Source organism: Thalassophryne amazonica, chromosome 9, assembly GCF_902500255.1.
Source record: "Thalassophryne amazonica chromosome 9, fThaAma1.1, whole genome shotgun sequence".
Classification (NCBI taxonomy): Eukaryota; Metazoa; Chordata; class Actinopteri; order Batrachoidiformes; family Batrachoididae; genus Thalassophryne; species Thalassophryne amazonica.
Genome location: NC_047111.1, coordinates 37329249 through 37355288, shown reverse-complemented (window position 1 = coordinate 37355288; position 26040 = coordinate 37329249). Strand labels below are relative to the sequence as shown.

The 26040-nt window shown below is 40.0% G+C and overlaps 1 protein-coding gene across 1 annotated transcript in view; it reads right to left on the bottom strand.

The window, feature by feature from the left end:
- Positions 1-26040, bottom strand: part of LOC117516991 (histone-lysine N-methyltransferase, H3 lysine-36 and H4 lysine-20 specific-like) — a 134715-nt gene that overhangs the window by 12321 nt on the left and 96354 nt on the right. Inside the window, 9 exon segments of the mRNA XM_034177885.1 lie at positions 7782-7928; positions 9206-9318; positions 9419-9624; positions 11808-11964; positions 14040-14219; positions 14697-14897; positions 16947-17070; positions 18318-18458; positions 22910-23148. Of these exon segments, the coding sequence (XP_034033776.1) occupies positions 7782-7928; positions 9206-9318; positions 9419-9624; positions 11808-11964; positions 14040-14219; positions 14697-14897; positions 16947-17070; positions 18318-18458; positions 22910-23148 (1508 nt within the window).

Below are 26040 nucleotides of genomic sequence, written 5' to 3'. Positions count from 1 at the left end.
CATTTCAGACACTCTGTTTAGGCTCCACGGACAACAGCATTAAACTCTAGTGCCTAAAACTCTCGTGAATATATTCTCTGGGTTTATAGACGTTATTGTATTTGCATTTGTTAAATTCCACGCATCTTAAATGTAGCAGACACGGATTATCTGGAATTTTGTTTGGCAAGTTTTCAAGGCCGCTACTGCCATCTTCTGGCCAGTAGTGTTCATGGCAGTATTCGCCCCAAGTACTAAGCGTCTGGGTACCAGTAGATGGCAGTGTTCTATTTATTTTGACCCGGTTATCAGATGGTGGTCAAATCAACTTTTTGGCTTTGCAAATGGCTTTTTTTTTTTTTTTTTTTTTTTTTTACAAATTAAGTGTAAAAACAAAACAACAACAAAAAAAACATTACAAGACAGCTCTGCGGTTGGATGCTTGTAGCTCTTCAGCAGCAGGAGGTGGTCGTGAGATGTTAAAGCTTGTTACTCCACTACACGATGCAGGATGCATGATTAACCTGAACTCGGTCCAAAAATTCTCGCACGAATGAAAAATCATCTGAAAAATGGCCAAAACACGCACAGTGTAAAGCCAACATTTATGTGTCAAGATAAGGCTTTCAGAACTGACCAACTGTTAACCTTGTCCTTTGTTTTATCTATGTTTTTATTATTTATTATTGCATTTTACCTGTGAAGTGCTTGTGACTTATGTCTGTGAAAGGCACTATATAAATAAATTTACTTACTTACTTACTAATATTGAGTGCACGTTTTACAACATCATAAACGTGCGCACATTCTCTCCACATGCAAAACATTTTGCGATGACACTTCCAGGGCTCCGTAAAAATGCCTGTTTTTACAATAAAAATGGAATATTTTGCAAAGCACATTTATCTTTAAACCAACACACGGTCACATTAACGTGTTGGTTTACATAATGAATGACTGAACCAATCAGTGTTTAGCAGAGGCACTTTTACCCAGAATGCTTTGCGGTCTGTGTTTGTTACAAAACCTCAGAATTAGTGCATTATTCAACATTAAAAGATATATGTTATATTTTAACTTTGTACAAATGACAGAATTGACATTAATGGAGTTATTCTATCAGTATTTTCACAAACCATAAGTTAGTATGACTTTATTTTTCAAGACCTCCGCCTGACCGGAGCATTATGATTAGTAGAGAGCTGATTTTGTGGGTGCTTTCAGGATTCTTCTGTGCAGCTTCCTACAGGGAGCAGCATGGTCAAACATGGAAATACTGGCTCATTCTTTGGGTCTTTCGTCACTTTTGATGCTTTCAAAAGTGATCGTGTTAAAAGTCAATTTCAGCTTCTTAGTAATTGCAAATGTACCAGAGACAATACTGGAATTTATCGGTTATCGATTATCTGTAACTTCCGATACATTTTTGGGTGGTTTATCGGTTTATCTTTATCAAAGATAACTTTTCAGTTATCTGATTATCTGTTATCAAAGTTAATTTTTTGGTTATCTGTGCCCACTACTGCATCTGATGCCCTTCATGATCAGTGATGCCGGTAACGCGTTACTTAGTAACGCGTTACTCTAATCTGACCACTTTTTTTAGTAACGAGTAATCTAACGCGTTAATCTTTCCAAATCAGTAATCAGATTAAAGTTACTTCTCCATGTCACTGTGCGTTACTATTATTTTTCATTGTGGGTCGATAGCAGCATTAAACTTGGTCCGTGGGCAGGAGGTCGGGGTTCGACTGAACTGCCCACTTTAAGCGAGCTGTGAGCTTTTAATCCGCGGTTTTTTGCAGCTGCTCGACTCGTCCTCACCTCTTAAAGCGCGGTGATCAGCACACCTGCACTGAGCTTTACAAAGACATTTTTATACTTTTTTTCCTCCTTTATTTAGAATTCTGAGCTGAGCCGCTCTGTATCTGGTCGTTAAAAACAGCTGATCCTCCGCGACGCGTCAACAACTAACACTATTTTCCACTCAAATGCACCTAAACTCTCTTTCTGAGGACCACATGATGTGAAAGAGCAATAAAACTTTCTTACCTGTAAATCTGGTCCTGTTTTCTGCATAAATAAATGTTATCCATTCTTTGTGCTCAAACGCCAAAGCAGGGGCGAATCCAGATGGAATGGGAGCGTGGGGCAAGGATGTGCCCCCCTCCCCCACAACACCCCTAATTAAAGGTGCAATTTTGAAAGCCGTTTTTTACTACAACTAATATTGCTTAAAATAATAATAATTCGACAAGTAAAATGTTTAGAGAGAAATTTAAATGTTAGAAAAATGTTAGAATTTAATAGTTACCTTTATAAACAATGTAGGCTCGAAATTGCAAGTTTTACTGTTACGTGCTGTCAACAGTTAAATATGAGGTCAAGAAAGAGGGTCTTTATTTTACTTTTTATAAAACAAGTATTTATTTTCATTGAAGTCAAGAAAGGGTGACTATAAAGTGAGTTTTGGCAAAACAGGTATCATTGTCATGTTGAGGTGGCAGAGGGTTGTTGTCGGCAGCTGGAAAAGTAACTAAAAAAGTACTAGTAATCTAACTTAGTTACTTTTACAACTGAGTAATCAGTAAAGTAACTAAGTTACTTTTACAATTGAGTAATCAGTAAAGTAACTAAGTTACTTTTTCAAAGTAACTGTGGCAACACTGTTCATGATACAACCCCAATCTACAACGAGAAAGAACCTGGGTCCATGTTTTGTTTGGTAGCAGGAGGAAGAACACACACACGTACTCACACACGCACTCACGCACGCACGCACGCACGCACACACACACACACACACACGACAAGAACATTGCAATTAACTGGTGAACCTGAACTAGAGGTGGGACAATTGTGCCAAACCTTGAGCAAATTATCAATCTCAGCCATGTATGAATTAACTTGAGCACAGCAACCATTAATAGTGCAGAAATTCCGATGCCCCGCCCACATTCACTGCAGACTGCTCTGCCAATTATCCACATGGCTCTGGCCAATTAAAAACAAAAACAACAACAACAACAACAACAAAACAATCTGTGTTGTATTTTACTTTTAGTTTAATCTGTAGCTGCATCAAAATATCTGAGGACCCAAATATGTGTGTGGCTCTGTTTCATTCACATGTACTGCAAATAGCACACAGGCAAAGAAGTGATTATGTCACCACCTTTAAATAGTTAACAGATTTTTCTGGACTTTCTATGACTGTGAAAGAAGTTACAGACATGAAATGTACATACATACACGCACGCACGCACACACACACACACACACACACATATATATATAAACATTTCAGCAATTGAAAAGGTGACATACAGTAGTGTTCAGAATAATAGTAGTGCTATGTGACTAAAAAGATTAATCCAGGTTTTGAGTATATTTCTTATTGTTACATGGGAAACAAGGTACCAGTAGATTCAGTAGATTCTCACAAATCCAACAAGACCAAGCATTCTGATATGCACACTCTTAAGGCTATAAATTGGGCTATTAGTAAAAAAAAGTAGAAAAGGGGGTGTTCACAATAATAGTAGCATCTGCTGTTGACGCTACAAACTCAAAACTATTATGTTCAAACTGCTTTTTTAGCAATCCTGTGAATCACTAAACTACAACCCCTGGCAAAAATTATGGATTTGCAGGTTGGAGCCTTGTCATGGACTATTTTCTTCAACTTCCACCAAAGATTTTCAATTGGATTAAGATCCGGACTATTTGCAGGCCATGACATTGACCCTATGTGTCTTTTTGCAAGGAATGTTTTCACAGTTTTTGCTCTATGGCAAGATGCATTATCATCTTGAAAAATGATCTCATCATCCCCAAACATCCTTTCAATTGATGGGATAAGAAAAGTGTCCAAAATATCAACGTAAACTTGTGCATTTATTGATGATGTAATGACAGCCATCTCCCCAGTGCCTTTACCTGACATGCAGCCCCATATCATCAATGACTGTGGAAATTTACATGTTCTCTTCAGGCAGTCATCTTTATAAATCTCATTGGAACGGCACCAAACAAAAGTTCCAGTATCATCACCTTGCCCAATGCAGATTCGAGATTCATCACTGAATATGACTTTCATCCAGTCATCCACAGTCCACGATTGCTTTTCCTTAGCCCATTGTAACCTTGTTTTTTTTCTGTTTAGGTGTTAATGATGGCTTTCGTTTAGCTTTTCTGTATGTAAATCCCATTTCCTTTATTTAGGCGGTTTCTTACAGTTCGGTCACAGACATTGACTCCAGTTTCCTCCCATTCCTTCCTCGTTTGTTTTGTTGTGCATTTTTGATTTTTGAGACATATTGCTTTAAGTTTTCTGTCTTGACGCTTTGATGTCTTCCTTGGTCTACCACTATGTTTGCCTTTAACAACCTTCCCATGTTGTTTGTATTTGGTCTAGAGTTTACACACAGCTGACTGTGAACAACCAACATCTTTTGCAACATTGCATGACGATTTACCCTCTTAAGAGTTTGATAATCCTCTGCTTTGTTTCAATTGACATCTTTCATGTTGGAGCCATGATTCATGTCAGTCCACTTGGTGCAACAGCTCTCCAAGGTGTGATCACTCCTCTTTAGATGCAGACTAACGAGCAGATCTGATTTGATGCAGGTGTTAGTTTTGGGGATGAAAATTTACAGGGTGATTCCATAATTTATTCCTCAGAATTGAGTGAGTCCATATTTTTTCCCCTCTGCTTGGTCTAAAAAGTAACCGTTACTGACTGCCACAATTTTTTTTCTTGATTTCTTATAGTGTTTCTTAAAGCCAGAAAGTTGCCATTTGAAATGACTTTAGTTTTGTGTCATGTCTGTGATCTGCTTTTTTTCTACAAGATTAAACAACTGAATGAACATCCTCCGAGGCCGGTGATTCCATAATTTTTGCCAGGGGTTGTAGTATTTAGTTGTATAACCACAGTTTTTCTTGATTTCTTCACATCTGCAAGGCATTAATTTTTTTGGTTTGGAACCAAGATTTTGCTCAGTTACTAGTGTGCTTGGGGTCATTGTCTTGTTGAAACACCCATTTCAAGGGCATGTCCTCTTCAGCATAAGGCAACATGATCTCTTCAAGTATTTTGACATATCCAAACTGATCCATGATACCTGGTATGCAATATATAGGCCCAACACCATAGTAGGAGAAACATGCCCATATCATGATGCTTGCACCACCATGCTTCACTGTCTTCACTGTGAACTGTGGCTTGAATTCAGAGTTTGGGGGTCATCTCACAAACTGTCTGCGGCCCTTGGACCCAAAAAGAACAATTTTACTCTCATCAGTCCACAAAATATTCCTCCATTTCTCTTTAGGCCTGTTGATGTGTTCTTTGGCAAATTGTAACCTCTTCTGCACATGTCTTTTATTTAACAGAGGGACTTTGCGGGGGATCAATGGGTGAGCCTTTGCCATTCTGGTTATTCTTCTATCCATTTTGATTGTTGTTTTCCGTTTTCTTCCACGCATTCTTGGTTTTTTTTGTCCATTTTAAAGCATTGGAGATCATTGTAGATGAACAGCCTATAAATTTTGCACCTGTGTATAGGTTTTCCCCTCTCCAATCAACTTTTTAATCAAACTACGCTGTTCTTCTGAACAATGTCTTGAACGTCCCATTTTCCTCAGGCTTTCAAAGAGAAAAGCATGTTCAACAGGTGCTGGCTTCATCCATAAATAGGGGACACCTGATTCACACCTGTTTGTTCCACAAAATTGACGAACTCACTGACTGAATGCCACACTACTATTATTGTGAACACCCCCTTTTCTACTTTTTTTTTTTTACTAATAGCCCAATTTCATAGCTTTAAGAATGTGCATATCATGAATGCTTGGTCTTGTTGGATTTGTGAATTTGTGAGAATCTAGTGAATCTACTGGTACCTTGTTTCCCATGCAACAATAAGAAATATACTCAAAACCTGGATTAATCTTTTTAGTCACATAGCACTACTATTATTTTTGAACACTACTGTAAGTACTGCCAGGGTCCAAGAAGCCACTTTCTGCTCTGCACTTTTACCAAACTCACAAGGGTCTGTGTTATACCAAAGGAACAGCTGACGGAAATATTCTTAAGTTTATATGTGACAGGAGGTGCAGCTGATGGCCATATTGACTATGAGCGAGTCAAATTTAAAAAATAACACAGTGACACAGTAACAACACACTAAATAATGAACATAAAGAATACAAAAAAACCCCAAACATCTATTTTGTTTTTTGATGTTCTTTAATTGCAAAAACAGCATTTTTCTTTCAAGTTGTATTTCCTCAAGTAAAAGTATGAATTGGCAAAATTTTCACGTCTTTTTGAATTTTGCACTGTTTCTACTCATTGTGGGCAAAGAGAGATTTGACATCTACAGAATGTGAGCTGATGAATGTGAAAACGAAGCTACAACAAAAATATGGTAAATGGACTGCATTTATATAGCGCTTTTCCACCTGCATCAGACGCTCAACACGCTTTACAATAATGCCTCACATTCAACCTGATGTGAGGGTGCTGTCATACAAGGTGCTCACTACACACCAGGAGCAACTAGGGGATTAAAGTCCTTGCCCAAGAGCCCTTAGTGATTTTCCGGTCAGGCTGGGATTTGAACCGAGGATCCTCTGGTGTCAAGCCCAACGCTTAACCACTGGACCATCACCTCCCCACACAAAACTGCACAAATAGCTTAAAATAACAAAGAATCTACAAAACAAACATAAACCTTTAAATGATGGATTTAATTCTTACATGTCTGTGTGTAATCTTTATATTTAAAAAATCATATTTTATTAAATAACAATAAAATCAGCAGGATACGGCTCTGTTGCAAGGTATGCATTTATTAAGTGTTGATTACTTTGTCCACTCTGGTTTACAATTATTTGGTGAATTTTTAAGGCTGGCTGCACTTGTTATATTGCAACTAGAAGTACAGCTAACGGTAAGTCTCTGCGAAATAAGGCAACAATAATAGTGCGCCCCCTATGGTGGCGCAGAGGTGACAATATGTGAGAGGGAGAATTATTGCTTTCTCCTGCCTGTCAGGGTGTCTGTGTACAGGCATTTCTTGCCCTGCGACAGACTGGTGTCCTGTCCAAGCTGTACCCCGCCTCACACCCTACGACTGCTGGGACAGGCTCCACCCCCCACCTCGCCCCTGTCACCCTTACCTGGAGTAATCGGGTATAGAAAATGGATGGATGGATGATTTGGATATAATGTGATATGATGATAATGTGTTTGTTTGTGTGCATACACACAGTAGATGGAATTTCTGATTAGAAATGTGAAAATTGTTGCTTTTCACTTGCAGGGCAGCCATATTGAATTCATAGAATTTTTCAGTCTCAAGACTATTACTGTAACATTTTGGAAACTTCTATGAGATTGTGTTGTGTTGGGACCATTTCTGCTGCCGTTTGTTTTACATGATCTCACAGATCGATTAATATAGCAGCAAACTCTCAGCCATATGAGGTGACAACAAACTGCAGGGAGCTAAAAGTTGGCAGTAAGTATTATCCCAGTGGGTGGACACTGAAGTATTTGACACTGAAGTTATATGCACTTGAACTGCCATCAAGGGACGACATGTGCACAGGCAACATCAGTATTATGCAACATCTGGCAACTACGAGTTACCTTTGTCATGATTTGACTCTGTGGAACGAGACTCGGCTTGGACTTTGTAAACAGTGACCAACACTGTTGATGTGTGTTGTTTGTTTTCTCTGTATGTGTGTGTGTGTGTGTGTGTGTGATGGGAGAGTTCCTGTACCTGTGGGTGGCATTCGTACAGCAACATACGGTTGATGCACTCTGAATCCATTCCACACGGACTCTCATCTGTTGCCTTACAGTTACAGCGCGGGATCTCTGACAGGTCCGCGGTGAAGATCTGCACCTTTCCTATTGGTCTATTTACCTGCAGGAGTCAATACGGACAGAACAAGGGAAGGCAGCACACAAACAGTACAGAGCATGAATAAAACTTTCAGTATTTTTTCTAATGACAATATCCATGTGCAGAGTTTTAATACAAAATCTTAAAAAATAACCTGAGCAGTCAACACATCAAGAATGATTTCAAAACAATCACGGATCATCGGTAATCATAATAAAGACTAAAACCACACTCTTTAATTTAGCCATTTGTATTTTAATTTCCTATCCTATGACAACAAAAGTGGAATATTTTGTTTTGCAAGGAAAATTTGCACGGGGTTGAGCCGGGGTCTAGGGCCCACGGGGCCCCTGAAACCAAATTAATTTTGTATTTAATGATACATTTTCAGCATCTCCTGGAAGAAAAAAAAATCTCAAAAGATGTGCATATTTAAATGACCCTGTGTTCAAACTTTCATTGAACTGTCAATGATCATGTTGAAATAACAGAATATGACGTGGAAGTAGGATCTGGAATGATTTTCCTTTTAATTGTAAACCAAATTATGCATTAAGTCAGAGCAATTAAACTACATGAAATTCATGAAGACTGAAAAGACTGTTACAGCATTTCAAAAACCACAGCTAAAGCTTGTAGAATATTTTGAAAATCATGGTAAAATATCAATAACATACCTTATAGTAAAAAGTCACATACTGTTGTGTAAATTCCTGTAAATCCACAGTGTCTTTTTTCCCATGAAAAAGTCTACATTAATAAAAACTCATTTACATTCTTGTGTAAATTCCTGTAAATCCATTCAAAGCCACAATGTCTTTTTTTCCTATGAAAGAAAGTCTAGATTAAGAAAGTCTAGATTATGTTTTAAATGGCCTCATCGCAATGACAAATAATAATAATAATAATAATAATAATAATTAAAAATCTAAACTGAAGTGATCTGATCTCGAACAAGAAAAGGGAATCGGCAACATGCTTGCTTGCGTAAAATATTACAATTTTAATACAAACATATGTTCAAAATGAACATTTGCCAACAGCACCAAATCCATCTGGAATCCAGATGTGGGTCTCAGATCCACAGTGAAGTCTGTAGTTATAAATACTCAGACAGACACACAGAAGTGTTCACAATACCTTGTATCTGCAAACTGGCACGGTGAAAATAATTAAACTCCTTCAGCTAAAGTGGGTGTTAAAATTAAAGTGAAAAAAAAAATCGTAATTTGGATGATTCTTTTTCCCCGAACAATGTTGATATTTTATCCAAAGAGTCCTGAGATTTTCTCCTTTACCTTAATGTGTTTATACGGTGGCGGCTTCCTGTCGTTCTTCTTGTCCTCTTGAAGCTGCCGTAGCTCTTTCTCCACCTGTAGCTCTCGAAATCTCACAGCTGCTTCCTCCAAAGCTGAGGAGGGAGAACAAAACATTCCAGTGCATGAACAAACTCGTCCTTCCATGCCAGCATGGTGTCTTATTCTCACACTGGCACAAAACACCCAACATACCTTTCTTATAAGTGGCATCAACTCCTTTTCCCATCTTCTCTTTGCTGTTGGCATCCACGTCCATATAAGGGAAGACCCTGGCCTGGTAGGTCCAAAGGTAATCATTGGAGCCAAAGAAGTGAACGGGAAACTCACCCACGTCGTGCCTCATCCGCTGGATGTTGTCTGGGATTGTTTTCGGATGACTGACCTCTGCTGGCCACCACCTGCTTGTGGCAGAAGAATAAAATGTACAATTCACCTCATGTTTCTCAGCAACAAAGAACTGGTCTGTTTCCATGTTTGTGCAGCCCATCTTCATCTCCAGACCAGGATGACATTACATGCACATTTAGTAGGCAAGTGAGGATTCTGACCTTATCATTTCTGTGCAGATTTTCCTACTCCAAGCTATATAAACCTGAATGCTTATTAGATTTAAGCATTGTCAGGTGACATGCAAGAGATTTAACAGACACTGAAAACTCATTATTATTCTGTCTCTGCTGAGTATTGGTTTGTTTATAAGTTTGTTCTTGTAAAAAAAAAAAAGGGGGGTAGAGATTTAACATATGTATGTGAATGTAATACACATTACAGCCCCAAATAAAAAGATAAAAAAATGTCTTTCAGGGGGATGCAACACTCTTAAAATAACCAAGCTACTAAGGTGTGATCAAAGAACAACCAAAGGTTTTGTTGCAAATACTCAACAGGATCACAAGAAATGTGTGGAGAAGATGCAAAATAAATGCAGAAGACTTGAGAAGAAATAAATGACGTTACCAGGAACCCATTATCCTCTAGTGCCACCATATTCCATAACTGCAACCTAACTGGAGTGTCTGGAACTACAAGGCGTTCAACATTCAGAGACATGGCCAAAGTAAGGAAGACGGAAACATGGCAACCACTGAACAAGACTCCCAAGATGAGAGGTCAAGATTGTGCCAAGAAGTATTGGAAGACAAAAGAAACAAGTCATTACTCAGCTGAGGTCCCCCGCCTATTATACTGATACGGCATGGTGACAAATGAAACAAATAAGCATGGACAGAAGGACGGACAGATGCATGGAGTCCATTTCAATGATCCTCCTATTTCACAGAGAGGGACAGTGGAAAAAGACCAAACAATACAGAAAAGAGTAGTTTTTCATTAATTTTCATGTATGACCATGACCCTTAAGTCCAAGGTCAAATGCAGCTGGCTCAAGGGAGCTGGGATATATAATGTGCTATAGGTGTTCAATGCAAATTTAGACTTTAGAAGATAAATTTGTTGCTGAGAAGCCAAAATATACCCAAAAAGTAATTTTTTAAAATCCACTGCATGTTTAAACTTGACCCCAAGAGTCAAGATCAAATGTAGTGTGTCTGGATACATGATTTCTAGGAGTGATATTTGTTTCAAAAGAGAAAAAGTGGTATTTTAGGGTGAGATGGTGGGTGTCTGTCGGCCGTTATCTTAGATGACCTTGGAAATCTGGGTCAAGGTCACGCGTAGACGTCACATTTGTGTCCATTTACAATATGATACAAGTAAGTAATGTCTCAGAAAGGGGCAACTAGGAAATCTAGGGCTCTCAAAATGTGACGCATGGACGGACGGATGTAGGCCATTTCAATGGTCCCTCTTATTTCATGGCGGGGACAATAAGAATGAGTCGTCATTGACCAGATGGATGGATGAGGGTGTTGGTGGCTCACTAATGGACGCAGTTCTCCTACAGCAAGGTGGAGGAGGGGTACTTGTGTGAGCTGTTCGGGTCAAAGATGGATTAAAAATCAACTCCCAAACCAACTGTCAATTTTTAGAAGCTATTGTCTTCAAGCAGTGATACAAAAAAAAAGTGCATCAGTCAAGAAGGTCATGATTTCTATGGAGGACAATACACCCATCACGATGCATCCAAGTACTCCACTGCTTGGCCAAAAGATCACATAATAATGACATCCCTTACCAAAAAGTAGTACATGCAAGTATGTTTCAAGTATACTTCCAGTTTACTTTCTATACTTTCGTATACTTATCAGTACTATTTTTTGGTAAGGGATGGCCCCCTCCTCAGCTGAATTAAACCCAAATGAGAACTTCTGGGACCTTCTCAAACATGACAATTACAGTGATGGAGAACAATACACCTCTGTGAACAGCACTGGGGGGGCTGTGGTTGCTGCTGCATGAAAAGTTAATTGTCAACAAGTCAAGAAACCGACAGACTCAATGGATGGAACGCTCATGGTGGGTACTGATAAGAAGGGTGGCTATATGTCAAAAGTGAAAATAAATATTTGTGCATTCATATAATTCCTTGGGAAAGACAAAATTCATGGTTCCTTTGTTAAACATTCAGGTTAAACTTAATTTAATTACAAACTTTGTACAGTTTTTCACATTCACCACTGACCTGTACCGGCCAACCTTCACCCACAGGATGTCCTTAAACCGCGGTTTCTTGCCAGCTTTGCAGTCGTTGCAGTACCAGCTGCCTTTGGGCATCTCCATATTCAGACACTCCCTGTGAAATGCGGCGGGACAGGACTCGCAGCACAGCAGACTGCCCCCTGGAGCACAGGAGTAAGAAAAGCAGCTCAGTGTGTATGTGTGAATAAATACAAAAATCAAGTCAAAATGAGGAAAGTGTTTGAAAACCAAAACAATATTTCCAAAGGAAAAGGATGGACTTCAGGCATATCAGAAAGTCATCACAACATGAAGAACCTCATCAAAACCTCCAACAAGCATTGGGCATGTTTCGATTCTAACTGTGGCCATCAAGGGGGAGCCAAATCTCAAACACTGCATACACGATATCTTAAAAAAGACTTTGTATATCGAGATGAAACGTGGCACACAATTCCGCCTCAGTAAAACCTTGTACGAGGTCTGTTAGAAAACTATCCAACCTTTTTATTTTTTTCAAAAACCGTATGGATTTGAATCACGTGTGATTTCATCAGCCAAGCTTGAACCTTCATGCGCATGCGTGAGTTTTTTCACGCCTGTCGGTTGCATCATTCGCCTGTGAGCAGGCTTTGAGTGAGCAGTGGTTCAGCCCCCTCGTCGGATTTTTATTGCGAATAAAATGTCTGAACGATTTGGAGCTTTGCTGCATCAAATTTTTCCAGAAACTGTGAGAGACCTCCAGGTGGACACCATTCGGAAAATTCAGATGGCTTTCAGGGATGATTTTATGGGGATCACACAGATTAAGGAGTGCTCCAGCCGGTTTAAAGACCGCCCAGAGCGGCTGAGAGCGCAGCGCACTCCGAGTGGCGATCGACAGGCTGAAACCCAGCTGAAACAACCAGATAATTTCCAAAGTGAAGGCTTTGTTGATCCGGGACGTCGTCTGACTACCACAGCAATGGCAGAAGACGTGGACATCAGCACTTTTTCGGCACATTCCACTGTTACAGGAGTTTTTGTCATGGAAAGAGAAGCGGAGGGATGCGCCACAGAGCCGCGAATGGCGCGGGACGGCTTTCAGATGGCTTTTGGTGGCTTTTCACTCGTGTGACTATCCGAGAAATTGTGGATGTGCCTGGACATGCCAGAACATGTCCTGTGAGGCTTCATCACGGCGTTGCTTTGCGCCATGCGGCTCCGTCCCGACGCGCGAATTCCTCCGCACGTCTGTCTCAATGTGCCGAAAAAGCGCTGATGTCCACGTCTTCTGCAATTTCTGTGGTAGTCAGACGACGTCCCGGATCAACATGGCGTTCAGTTTGGAAATGAACGGCACATTCCACTGTTACAGGAGTTTTTGTCATGGAAAGAGGAGCGGAGGAATTCCGCGTGTCGCGGCGGAGCAGCATGGCGCAAAGCAACACCGTGATGAAGCCTTACAGGACATGTTCTGGCATGTCCAGCTCATCCACAATTTCTCGGATAGTCACACGACTGAAAAGCCACCGAAAGCCATCTGAAAGCCGTCCTGTGAGACCAACACAGAGGTGCTTTTGTCCGCGCCATTCGCGGCTCTGTGGCGCATCCCTCCGCTTCTCTTTCCATGACAAAAACTCCTGTAACAGTGGAATGTGCCGAAAAAGTGCTGATGTCCACGTCTTCTGCCATTGCTGTGATAGTCAGACGACGTCCCGGATCAACAAAGCCTTCACTTTGGAAATGATCTGGTTGTTTCAGCGGGGTTTCAGCCCGTCGATCGCTGCTCGGAGCCAGCTGCTGTGGGCGATCTTTAAACCGGCTGGAGCATTCCTTAATCTGTGTAATCCCCATAAAATCGTCCCTGAAAGCCATTTGAATTTTCCGAATGGTGTCCACCTGGAGGTTTCTCACAGTTTCTGGAAAAATTTGATGCAGCAAAGCTCCAAATCGTTCAGACATTTTATTTGCAATAAAATCCTATGAGGGGGGTGGACCACTGCTCACACAAAGCCTGCTCACAGGCGAATGATGCAACCGACAGGCGTGAAAAAACTCACGCATGCGCACGAAGGTTCAAGCTTGGCTGATGCAATCACACGTGATTCAAATCCATATGGTTTTTGCAAAAAATAAAAAGGTTGGATAGTTTTCTAACAGACCTCGTACATGTTCAACACTGGCCGCATTTCAATTCTAATTTTGTCCAGCAGGGATAAGAGTCTCTGAAACCTACAGTATCGTCAGCGTATACCTTCAGTGCAGACAAAGCACCAGCTGACATTGACGTGTTCATGGTTTCTGACACCACGTCGAGGCGTGAAGTGGTTTGGACAAATGATGCTGTTGTTGGAGAGGACAACGCTGCCTGCTGCCATGCAGACGTCTGTAGCGTGGTAGGACACCGGGCAACGCACACACCTTACCAGACGACCTACAAAAATAGGAAGAGGAAAGTCTTAGTTTCGGTTTGAAAAAAAAATTGTGGCAAACTGGGGATGGCTCAGTGACAAAAGAGGCATGTGAGCTGCAACTGTTCATAATGCTCTGACAAACCTCAAACCTTTTGTGGACTAAAAAAAAAAAAAATATCAACCCAATAACATGGCTCAAGGTCATTTCAGCTTTTATAACAAGAGACATCAGGGATGACCCCCCCCCCAGTCCCCACAAATCAGTAATACAAAGTGTGGGGGGATCACCCAGTACACGCTTATACTAAATATGAATGAAATTGGTCAACTGGTTCTTGAGATATCGCGCTAACAAGCAAAAAAGGACGGACAGACAGACATTCTGATTGCTATAAAATCCATTATTATCATGACTACAAATTAAAACATCTTTCAGGATCAAGAGCTTCCACTGTTGCTTCAGCTTGCATGTTTGTCAGCGGTGTCTTGTGAGTTACCTTTAGAAATGGACGGGCTGTTGGGGCTGGAGATGAAGCAGGTCAGACAGACGTGGAGAGAACAACGAAAGCCTCGGTTCAGTGGTGCAGTGGGGGCGTAGCTGGCTATACACTCGCCATGGTAAAACTTCCCACACACAGGAATCATGCAGCGTCGCACGTCCTCACTGCGCTTTTTGCACACAAAGCAGGTGTGAACACCTGGAAGAAAAAACAAACGAAAGCCGTTACCAAAATTTGTCATTTGTAAGGGACCTAGGGCCTCCTCTACACTCCACCAAGAACTAAATCAGGTCAAATTACTAGAATTATCAGGCCATGCATTGGCATAATGTCAGTCAGTATTAACCCTGTCGGCGATTTAGGAGAGTTGCCGATAGTCTCTGTTGCAGCCCCCTCAAGAATATGGTCACAGACTTTGTGGGGGACAATGTTGCAGTCACGTATATAAGACTGTTATATGTAGGGATGGGTATTGATAAGTTTTGAACGATATTGATACCATTATCAATTCCGCTTATCGATCCGATTCCTTATCGATTCCCTTATCGATACCTCTTGTGAATTTTCTGTGTACTAAAACAAGGCTTTACAGGTTTTCTATGTCAAAAACATTTTATTGAGTCTTAAAGTAAATAAATATGAAATTGATCACTGGATCCTTGATCTCTGGACATAAACAGAAATAAACAAAATCTGTAATTTTGGTCAAAAGCATTTCCTTTCAGACATTATTGGCATGAATATCTCTCCATAGCTCTGAGCTGAGCTCTTGCAGCTGGGTGTGCTGCACGTCAGGATGTAATTCATGAAGAATGCAGGTAGGGTGGCCAGATGTCCTTGTTTTTGACACAAATTGAGATGGTTTCCAGCATTGTTATTGACAATTTGGCTTCAGTTTTGAAATGTGTGTTTTAAAAATGCATGTTTCAATCACTCGTTTCAAAACTGAAGCCTAACAAAGCTGGAAACCATCTCAATTTGTGGCAAAAAAGGAGGACATCTGGCCATGCTAAATATAGGACGTCTCATTTTGGGAGGAAAAAACATTTTAGTCAATTGTAGTTTATTGTCTGTATTACAGCATTTGGAAAGAGCGACTTGCTTTGAAGTTATTAATTTGGACCGGACTCTGTCTTGGCAGAGAGTGGTGCAGTGTTTGGAGCTGTGCCAATGAAATGGAGGATGATTCTTGTTTCTTAACTGCAACAAGACAAGAGTCCCAGTTAGTGACTTTAATCCACACAAAAGTGACTCACAATTGACATATTTTAATGACTTTGAGAGGGGTTAAGAAGCGGACTTGCCGCTTCTGAAGAGCAGTGAATCAAAGAACCAAAGAGCCAGCGGATCAAACCGCTGCTTCACTGGTTCAAGCTTCAAAGTGGAGTTGGGCTGCAGAAGCGGTTGATTACAGAGCCGCTGCAGGGTCTGTAACCAAAGTAGAGAAATGATAATTTTCCAGACAAACACCCTCAAAAACAACGGCCGCTCTGAAGGACCGATAAGGGAATAGTTTTGCAAAAAAGCCTATCGATGTTGGTGGAGCGAATCATTTCTTAACGATACCAGAAAAGAACTGGTTCTCAATACCCAACCTTAGTTATAAGACAGTTTTTGCATGATGCACCCTGACATATGGTATTGTCTCATAGAAGTGTCATAGTCTGGGCACCAGCAAAATCCTGTTTGGTTTGACTAGGGTAAGCACACCGACCTATGGCCACACACAGGCGTGTGTGTGTGTGTGCAGGGCATAGAATTCCGGCCCAATCTGAACCAGCAGTAAGGATCTAAAAAAGTCTCATCCAAAACTTTAAATCATCAGGAATATTCCACACGGAATTGTCTGCCTTCATCGCTGACCTGCAGCACCCAGAGAAAGAAGAAATCATCGTCCAGAATCGTTCGCGCTGACTATCCTTTGCAAAAACGGTCAAATCAAAACAGACATTTATACAGTAGTCTGACTGCGAGTAAAGCCGAACTGCGACTTATGCGTGTGTGAGTTAACGGGACTCACCATGTATATTTAGAAATACATGGTATTTATGTAACAGTGTTTTAATTTTTTGTACTTGTTTTTTGGTTCATATGTATGTATGGCTAAATGTGTGATTTAATGAACATTTGAGGGTGAGGAACACATGATGATTAACACCAAGCCGAATTTATTCCTTGACAGGAGCGTATCATTTTTTTTTAGTATTCTACACATTTTAATCGAGTAACCACAAACAGTGAATGTACCTGAGTTGCACTCAGGACAGACAAACTTTCCTTTGGTGGCTTCAGCCAGAGAGATGCAGGGCAGGGTGGAAGGCCCACAGCACTGACCCTCACACAGCAGCAGCTCGCCCGTCTTCTCACACACCTACAACAAACACACCAAATGGCATTTTATAAAAAACACACACATCCTCCTCAGGGTAACTGCATCCTGTTTACTGTCTGTTCATGTTCGTCCTTTTGCGGTTGAAATATTGGGGTTTCCCCGGAGGCCTGGGTGAGGTGTGTGTGGATTGGGAGGTCTGGGCGACTTTGCTTGAGCGCTGCCCCTGCGACCCATCCGGATAAAGCTGAAGAAATGAATGGATGGATGGCATTGTTTCACTTCAGATATTAGTTTGCTTTTTCAGCAGACATGTTACAGATGGTGATAATTCTTGTGCCATGGAAGATCAAGCGTGACAAGGGTTACATTGCAACCAAAATCTCCATCAGCTGATTTGAGAGTTTACCACCACTCTACGAGGCTCAACCTCACGAGTGTGGAGATGGTTGGATTCAAAAAGATGAAAGTTGCTTAAAAGCCCACAATCTGCAAATATGTCAGAAACCTGTTTGCTGTTAAAAACAGACAGACAATGACTTGTCTCACCACCTGCAAACTAACCATAGGTGACCAATAAAAGCCTAAAATCCCTAAGGTGTCTTGCACTCAGCAAATTTTATTGGTTTACTGTAATATTGGTACTTGTGATTAATGTTTTCTACTGTTTTAAGGAAAGAAATTAAAGATGTTTTCCTTAAACATTGTGGCAATAATTAATGCTTACAAGTACAAGAATTTTACAACACACATTCTTGACATAATATTATCTGATTATCATTTACTGGCAAAATAACAAAAAATAGAAATAGATTTTTTTTCCCTACATCACACAGTCCTAGTCCCAACCCCCCGGTGCTAAACCACTGGTCTAAGTGATATGTTTTTACTTAGAAAGAAACAAATCCTATAAAATTCTGGAGGTCAAGTGAGCGTGTGCTTATCCCTAGATACTGTAGCATGAAATAGTTGAGAGTCTAGGACTCCCCCTGGAGAATACACCAGTCATTCACTGGTTACTTTCCCAGACAAGGCAAGGAAGGTACCCATTTACAGCTGGGTGAACTGGGGCAGATGACAAGTCTTGTAAAAGTCACACCTGTGGAATCAAAACCCATTCTATAAATTAGTCGTCCAATTCCTATCCCACAGAACCACCTGCACATCCCCTTTAACTTCATACTTCAGGAAATTTAAAATATTGTTAAAAAGCCTCTATGGACTTCCAGAAAGTGAAGCTCTGGCTATTATTGTCAGTTCGGCACAGGAACAAGCAGATTATAGTTCACCTGGCATATGTTCTCCTTCATGGAGGCAGGGCCTCCTCGATCACCTATGATCTTCCTCGATGGAACAAGGGGCTCATCGCACAGTAACAATTCATCCTTCATAGAGGAAAAGCTGTTATCCAAACTGCAGCATGGATCATCCTAAGCAGACACACACACAAAGTAAACAGACATAAAAAAAACAAAACAAAACATATATATATATATATATATATATATATATATATATATATATATATATATATATATATATAGTATATATATATATATATAAAATCCATCTGATGCAATATCCAACCTCCAGCGTTCTGAGCTGTGATGTTCCACCAACACACATGAAGGTCAAAACTTAGTATATGGTTCATATGTAATCTGAGGAATTAGCTGAGGTTGAGAAATGTTTCCATCTTCCTCATTCACCACGGAACATCATATTACAGCACAGCATTACACTTGGTAGGTGTACCAAGTGTAATGGGGTTAGTTGAAATCAGAGCAACAAAAATCATTCAAACACCACTATCCTCTCAAGGAGATAATTTCAATTTCAATTTATTTAAATTTATATAGCGCCAAATCACAACAGAGTTGCCTCAAAGCGCTTCACACAGGTAAGGTCTAACCTTACTAACCCCCAGAGCAACAGTGGTAAGGAAAAACTCCCTCTGAGGAAGAAACCTCAAGCAGACCAGACTCAAAGGGATGACCCTGTGCTTGGGCCATGCTACAAACATAAATTACAGAACAATTCACGGATGAATATACAAGAAATGCTATTGGCGCACAACGGTCAAATATCCTTAAAAAATGAGAATATATAAATGAACTGAGGAAAAATTATGCATTCACGGGTTAAAAAACCCTGCTGTGGAGAAGCTGCAGTGATGTTCAGAGGCACAGATCACAAAAAGCAGGTGAGAACTCTGAACTTTAACAGCTGTTATTTTCCAAAGGTATTGATTTGTTCAATCTTAGCTTAATGTAGTGTTCAAGCACAAAACGTGACTGATGAGGAGAAAAAAAATGACTTCATCACACTAAAATTAACTGGAGTCAGAATAAAAATACAAGCTGCTGATTTTGTTATTTTTCAAAGTTATTATAAGCTCAGCTATATGTTTTATTCATTTCAAAGTGAGTTACGTCTTATTTTATTCTGATTTATTTATAACAAAAAATATGTGGAGTCAAATCAGCTGCATTGTTCTGTTCAGTTTAATATCACTTTTCCTGCACATGTTCGTGTATTTTTCCTTCTTTATAAGAGTTTGGTGTTTGCATTTGCTCCACAAAGTTTTAAAACACAATAAAATGTTCACACTTTTCTTTATAGCAGTTCTGTAATTTCAGAAATGCAACAGAAACAACCACAAATCAGAAAAAGTTGGGACTATATGTAAAATGAAGATAAAAATAAAAAATGTTGCGCTATTCCCAGTTTCTCCACTCACAGAAGTCAAAAGTTCTTCCAGAGTTGTGTCTTGGCTTCCCTCACTTGTCTCCTTCCACATGGACCATTTAGTTTTTGAGAACTGTCTACCTGACACAGATTTACTATTACTATTTACCACACTGTTTGTATTTCTGAATGATTGATGTAAATGAAGTCTAAGAAATAGTCACTGATTTGGAAATGTTCATGTTTTCATCCCGACGTTTCTCGGAAAATGCTGCAGGCCTTAATTTAGGAAATTATGTATGATCCGACTAGTCGACTAATCGCAAAAAATATCGTTGACTAGTCGACTATCAAAATAGTCGTTTGTGGCAGCCCTATTAGAAAGACAAAAAATACTGTATAATTTGCCAGCATTAAACAACAAGAAAAACAGAGGTAGGATAACCATACAAATTTGCGACATATTTATTACACCCTTGCAAACAAACATTTGGGGTATATAGGAAGCACTCTGTCTGTCCCTCTGCACATCAGTCTTTTTTTCTTTTAAACAAATATAATGAAGGTGCAATCAAGCAGTGGTGGGCACAGCTATGCAAAAAGTTAGCTTCGATAACTGCTAATCCCCCAATTGAAAAGATAACCTTTATGATGGTAAACCGATAAGCCACTAAAAAATTTAGGGGAACTTACTCGTACAGCTAACCACTAACATTTAGTATTGAACTGGTACACTGTTGGCTACTGATGAGCCAGTTTCGGGTTTAAGCACCGCCGAGGCTTCTGCATAAAATCAAAGGCAATCAATCAATCAATCAATCACAAACCCAAAATGAGCCAGAGCTTCTGTCATTATGCGCCCAGCCCGCTGCTGTAAGGAAATGTCATTTACTTTCCACATGCAACGACACAGACGTGTGGCAGGAGACATGAAAAGCAAAGCACTAATTCTGAAGGGTTGAGCGTTAACAGACGATTTAGGAGAGTCGACAACAGCCTCTGTTGCAGCCCCCTAAAGAATATGGTCGCAGACTTTGTGCGGGACAATGATGCAGTCACGTACATAAGACTGTTGTAAGTAGGGATGGGTATTGATAAGATTTTATCAATATTGATGCCATTATCGATTCCGCTTATTGATCCGATTCTTTATCGATTCCCTTATCGATACCTCTTGTGAATTTTCTTTGTACTAAAAATAGGCTTTACAGGTTTTCTACGTCAACAACATTTTATTGAGTCAAAGTAAATACAGTAAATATGAAATTGGTCACTGGATCCTTAAACTCTGGACATAAATAAAAATCAATAAAATCTGTATATGATCACTGGATCCTTGATGTACATGATGGATCCTTGATCTCTGGACATAATAGAAATAAACAAAATCTGTAGTTTTTTGTCAAAAGCATTTCCTTTCAGATGGCACAAATGTAACTCCATAGACTCTGAGCTGAGCTGGCTGCTGCACGTCAGGTGAAGAGCTCAGCTCAGAGTCTATGAGTTACATTTGTGCCATCTGAAAGGAAATAAACAAAAACTACAGATTTTGTTTATTTCCTTTCAGATGGCACAAATGTAACTCCATAGACTCTGAGCTGAGCTCTTCACCTGGCTGCTGCACATCAGGATGTAATTCATACAATAAACGAAGGACGTCTCATTTTGGGAGGGGAAAAAAAAACAGTTTTGCTTGCTTGTATTGGTTGCATTATAACGTTTGGAAGAAGTGTCAATTTAAAACGTTGATTCACTCTGAAGTTATTAATGAGACTGAAATCTGCATGGCTCTTTGGAGCTGTGCACTTACTCCAACAAAAAACAGGATGTTATTATTATTATCATCATCATCATCATTATTATTTAGATAGATAGATAGATATATACTTTTAATGTCCCCGTGGAGAAATTTGTCTTGGATTTCTCAGAAATCATGACACATACAGAGATACAGAACAAGACATAAAAAGTTAATAACAGTGAATAAAAAGTAAAAAGCATAAAAATAAATAAATAAATAAATAAGTAAAAAACATACAAACAGACATTTCCATTGCCCGATGGACAACTTCAGTTTACGCATTGGCTGGTGGTTACGGCAGTGAACTGGTTCTCACGCCAGAGAACCATCGTGCAAAACTCTGGTGTGGAACGGAGGATGATTCTTGTTTTTTGCCCGCAACAAGAGTCCCAGTTTGTGACTTTAATCCACACAAAAGTGACTCACAATTGACATCTACTATAAAAGGCTTTGAGAGGAGTTAATGAAGAAATTGTGGACCTGCTGCTGGAAGCGAAGCAGAGAACCAGCGAACAGCGGATTAAAGCATTGCTTTGTTGCTTCAAGCTTCAAGCAAACCCGCTGCAGTCTGCAATCAACATAGAGAAATGATCATTTTCTCGATAAACACCCTCAAAAACAACAGCCACTCAGGTATCCTGAACTGAAGGACCGATAAGGAAATCTTTAAGCAAAAAAGGCTTTTGATGTCAACATTTTTGTTTGTGGTAGAAATGTGCTGGCTTCCATCCGTGGTGCATTCAATGTTTATCGGAAAAAAATCAATGCAAGCACGCAGCGAGGGATCCATCATGATTCAACCCGTCAACTGAATTGATGCATACTGAACGAATCAATGCACTCGCATTGTGCACGTTTGTATCTTGATACTGATTCATATCGATTAATCTCCACATGCCTAATGTAAACAGGTCAACTTCAAAGCAGAAACTGTCTTGTTTGTTGATTAAGTAGCGCAGCTATAATAGACATATATAATTCCCATATTCAATGGAAGTCAATTTGACAGTAATTACATCCAGATCAGTTGACGGGAAGAAACGACAGGAACTTGTGCATGTGTGTGTGTTCCACAACTTTTTAAGGAACCAAGGGACAGTTGGCTGCTGATCTCTTTCCATGTCAAGATATGTATTATTCCTTCATTATTTCATTGACAAGTCAGCAGATAAAAGGTCTGCAGTGCTCCATGTCGCTTTGATACATGTGTCCATGGGTTGACACGCTTCCATTGAATGTGGACTGAACAGATGTAGGACACATTCCAACCACAGTGCTTGATGCTGATAAAATCCTGTTTGTCTGTGCAGGACCAACACACGCGGCACATTCAGTGGATTCTTAGCATTTGCATACAGCGTGAACAAGAGAACAAGCACAGTAATGACTGACCTCTGACTCTGCTGTGTCATTCACCACTTCCGGAGCTTCACAGTCCTCCGACTGAGGACCAGCGTCATGTCCAGAGATCGGTTCTTCCCGCTCGAGGTTGGGTGGGCCTGGCGAAGGCGTGTCAGATGAGGTTTCAGTTGAGGGTGTCGGTGTACAGGTAGATTCCTCCAGAACAGTTGTTGCTGACGTGACTGCTGTTGACAGCTTATTCTTTGACTTCAAAGATGGAGGTCCAGGATCTGGATACACCAACATCACTTCATCACCACATAGGACAAATCATCATTACACTGAACTACATTTATATCCTGCTGGAAAATCTCCACTCAAAGATATTTAAATTTGTATTGTGCTACTTCAGTCTATTTTTCCTCTGAGAAAGGCGGCTACACAATAATATCTGTCTTAATCATCACAGACAAGGACACATGACCTCAGCTTTATTTTAAAGAACTATTAAATCTTCCAAAGAAGATGGATGGCAAGTGGTAGAGGCTACAGGTACGAGACACTTCTGTACATGCCTTGTGTTATTACTGACTGTGTGGCGCTCCAACACTCTGAATGCCTACGACAGAACCCGGTAGTATTAACAATGTACTGCAGTACTCAATTAATTATCAGAGATGCAACAGAGCTACAAACACATTATGTTCAGATTACCATTTTACCTCAATTAAAATTACACTCCAGTGAGTTCCTTCAGCTTCCCCCAACTTGGTTTTACATCAGATGCCCTTCCTGATTCAACTCCACATTGCACTAACTGCTTGGCCACCATGCATGCCTCTAAACAACTAAAAAAAATAGCTTTTTTTTTTCCCCCAAACATTTTCTCCTATAGTCAAACATAACGGGTACATCCTGCTTAGCAGGATGTACTCGTTATGATCTGGCTGATATATATATATATATATATATATATATATATATATATATATATATATATATATATATATATATATATATATATATATATATACATACAGGTGCTGGTCATATAATTAGAACATCATGAAAAAGTTGATTTATTTCAGAAATTCCATTCAAAAAGTGAAACTTGTATATTATATTCATACATTACACACAGACTGATATATTTCAAATGTTTATTTCTTTTAATTTTGATTATTATAACTGACAATTAATGAAAACCCCAAATTCAGTATCTCAGAAAATTAGAATATTGTGAAAGGGTTGAATATTGAAGACACCTGGTGTCACACTCTAATCAGCTAATTTAGTGCAGCAGATACCTCAGATAATCTTTCACTTGGTGATACAAGCACTAAATTTGGAACAGAGGTGCTTCAGGACATACTCTCTTAGAAAAGGTCGCTAAAAAAAACAAAATGGCCGCCATTTTCCAAGATGGCCGCCAATTGAACTGGTTTTTAAGCTTGTTTTACCTATATTTTAATTGAATAACCATATCTGGAAGATATAGCAATGGAAATATATGATTTGGAGCCTAGAAAATCCAATTATGCAGTCAAAAAAAAAAAATATTGAAAAATCAGGTAATTTTATGTAAATTATGTAAATGAACACTCGTTCAATGATGTTTGCAATCTGCTAAATTTCCAAAAATATAACACCAATGATTACATGTTTGTTGCTTTGGTATGAAACAACGTCTCTGTTGATGTACAGTTTGCATAAGTTCTTTTCAGTCGTCACATTTGCAGGAACATAACTGTGTAAACTTGAGGCTGAAGCGACGGCATTTGCATCTTCCTCGGCAGTCAGTCTTGCATCCACATTTTGTCAATTGCTGGCAACTCTCTGCAATTGCAGGAAGCTTTGACCACAGAACTTTCCAGATCTCACCATCTTTTATCCAACCCCAGTTGGCAGGGCTTTCAATTTGCATTTCACACACAGTAGCCTGGCCCCATATACAGGCAGCTTGGCAGAGAGACCGTTTTACATGCTCGAAGAGGGATGCACTTGTCGGTGGAATGGCATCATATGGTCTCTGTTTCCGAGCAAACAAGTCCAGTCTTGCCTCATCAACCTTGTTTGCAGTGCTGTTCTTGTCATACATAATGATGACAAACTTCTCAAGAATGTTCACGTCAACATCTTCTATGACTGCTGGATATTTACTGAGCTTATTGAAGACATGGGTCACTTCAGGACAAAAGTCCCATGCTTGCCGTGCTGTTTTCTTGCCTTTGCCACAGAAAGATGATACACAATGTCATGGATTGGCAACCACCTGATGGAATGACCATGGCCAAACTCAATCCACAGCATTTGCAATCCTGCATCCTGGAGAGCTGCAAAATTGCTGACTGCAACAACAAGAATATCTGTATCACTTGCCTTAACTAACACAGATTTTGCCTTTTGCTTGGCTGCATCAAGAGCATGTGTGAAGATTCTGGTGTCAGCTTCTTCATGGTTGCATGGGCTCAAGCTCTCCAGACTGATGGGTTTGTTGGACAGAGCCTCTTTGCCTTTGGTCACAATTACATCATTTTCAGCACACAGGGATACTATCTTGTCAGCCAGGAATTCAAAAAGCTAAGTCTTGTTGTCACTGTCTCGCAGAAAACGTTTCCAGTTAGGTGGAAGCTTGGTTTTGTCAGTCACTCTACGTCGATCCTCTTTTGTATCTGTCTAACAGAGGCAGCACTTCTTCCAGTCTGTTCTAGTACTGCAACTCAATGGATTTTTTTGTAGACATCTTGCGTAATATGGTTAAAGGCCGAGGGGCTATCCTTTTACCACCCAACCGTATGAAATATCAAAGCACATTGAGGTATGGGATACAACAAGGTTCAGGCATCTTGTGCCCTACACCTAGCCCGATCGTTCATCCAGTGCCATTTAAGTCATGTGCGATCTGTACACCATCCGGGTAACTGATGCCCCATTACCCTTGGCTCGGCTCTCCCGCGCTGGCACATCCTGTCGATTCAAGTGCGGCTATCTAACTATTATTCTACAACTAACTAAATTTCTAGTTAAGCTATATACAGGGGCTTATTAGATAGCATTTGGGACAATGAAATACTGAAAACTGTAGTGAGTATACTACTACAATAGTTAGTAAACTACAACTACAGCTACTGTACTACAAACCGACACTGAACCCCATGCTGAGTCTCACAGCAATGATGCCA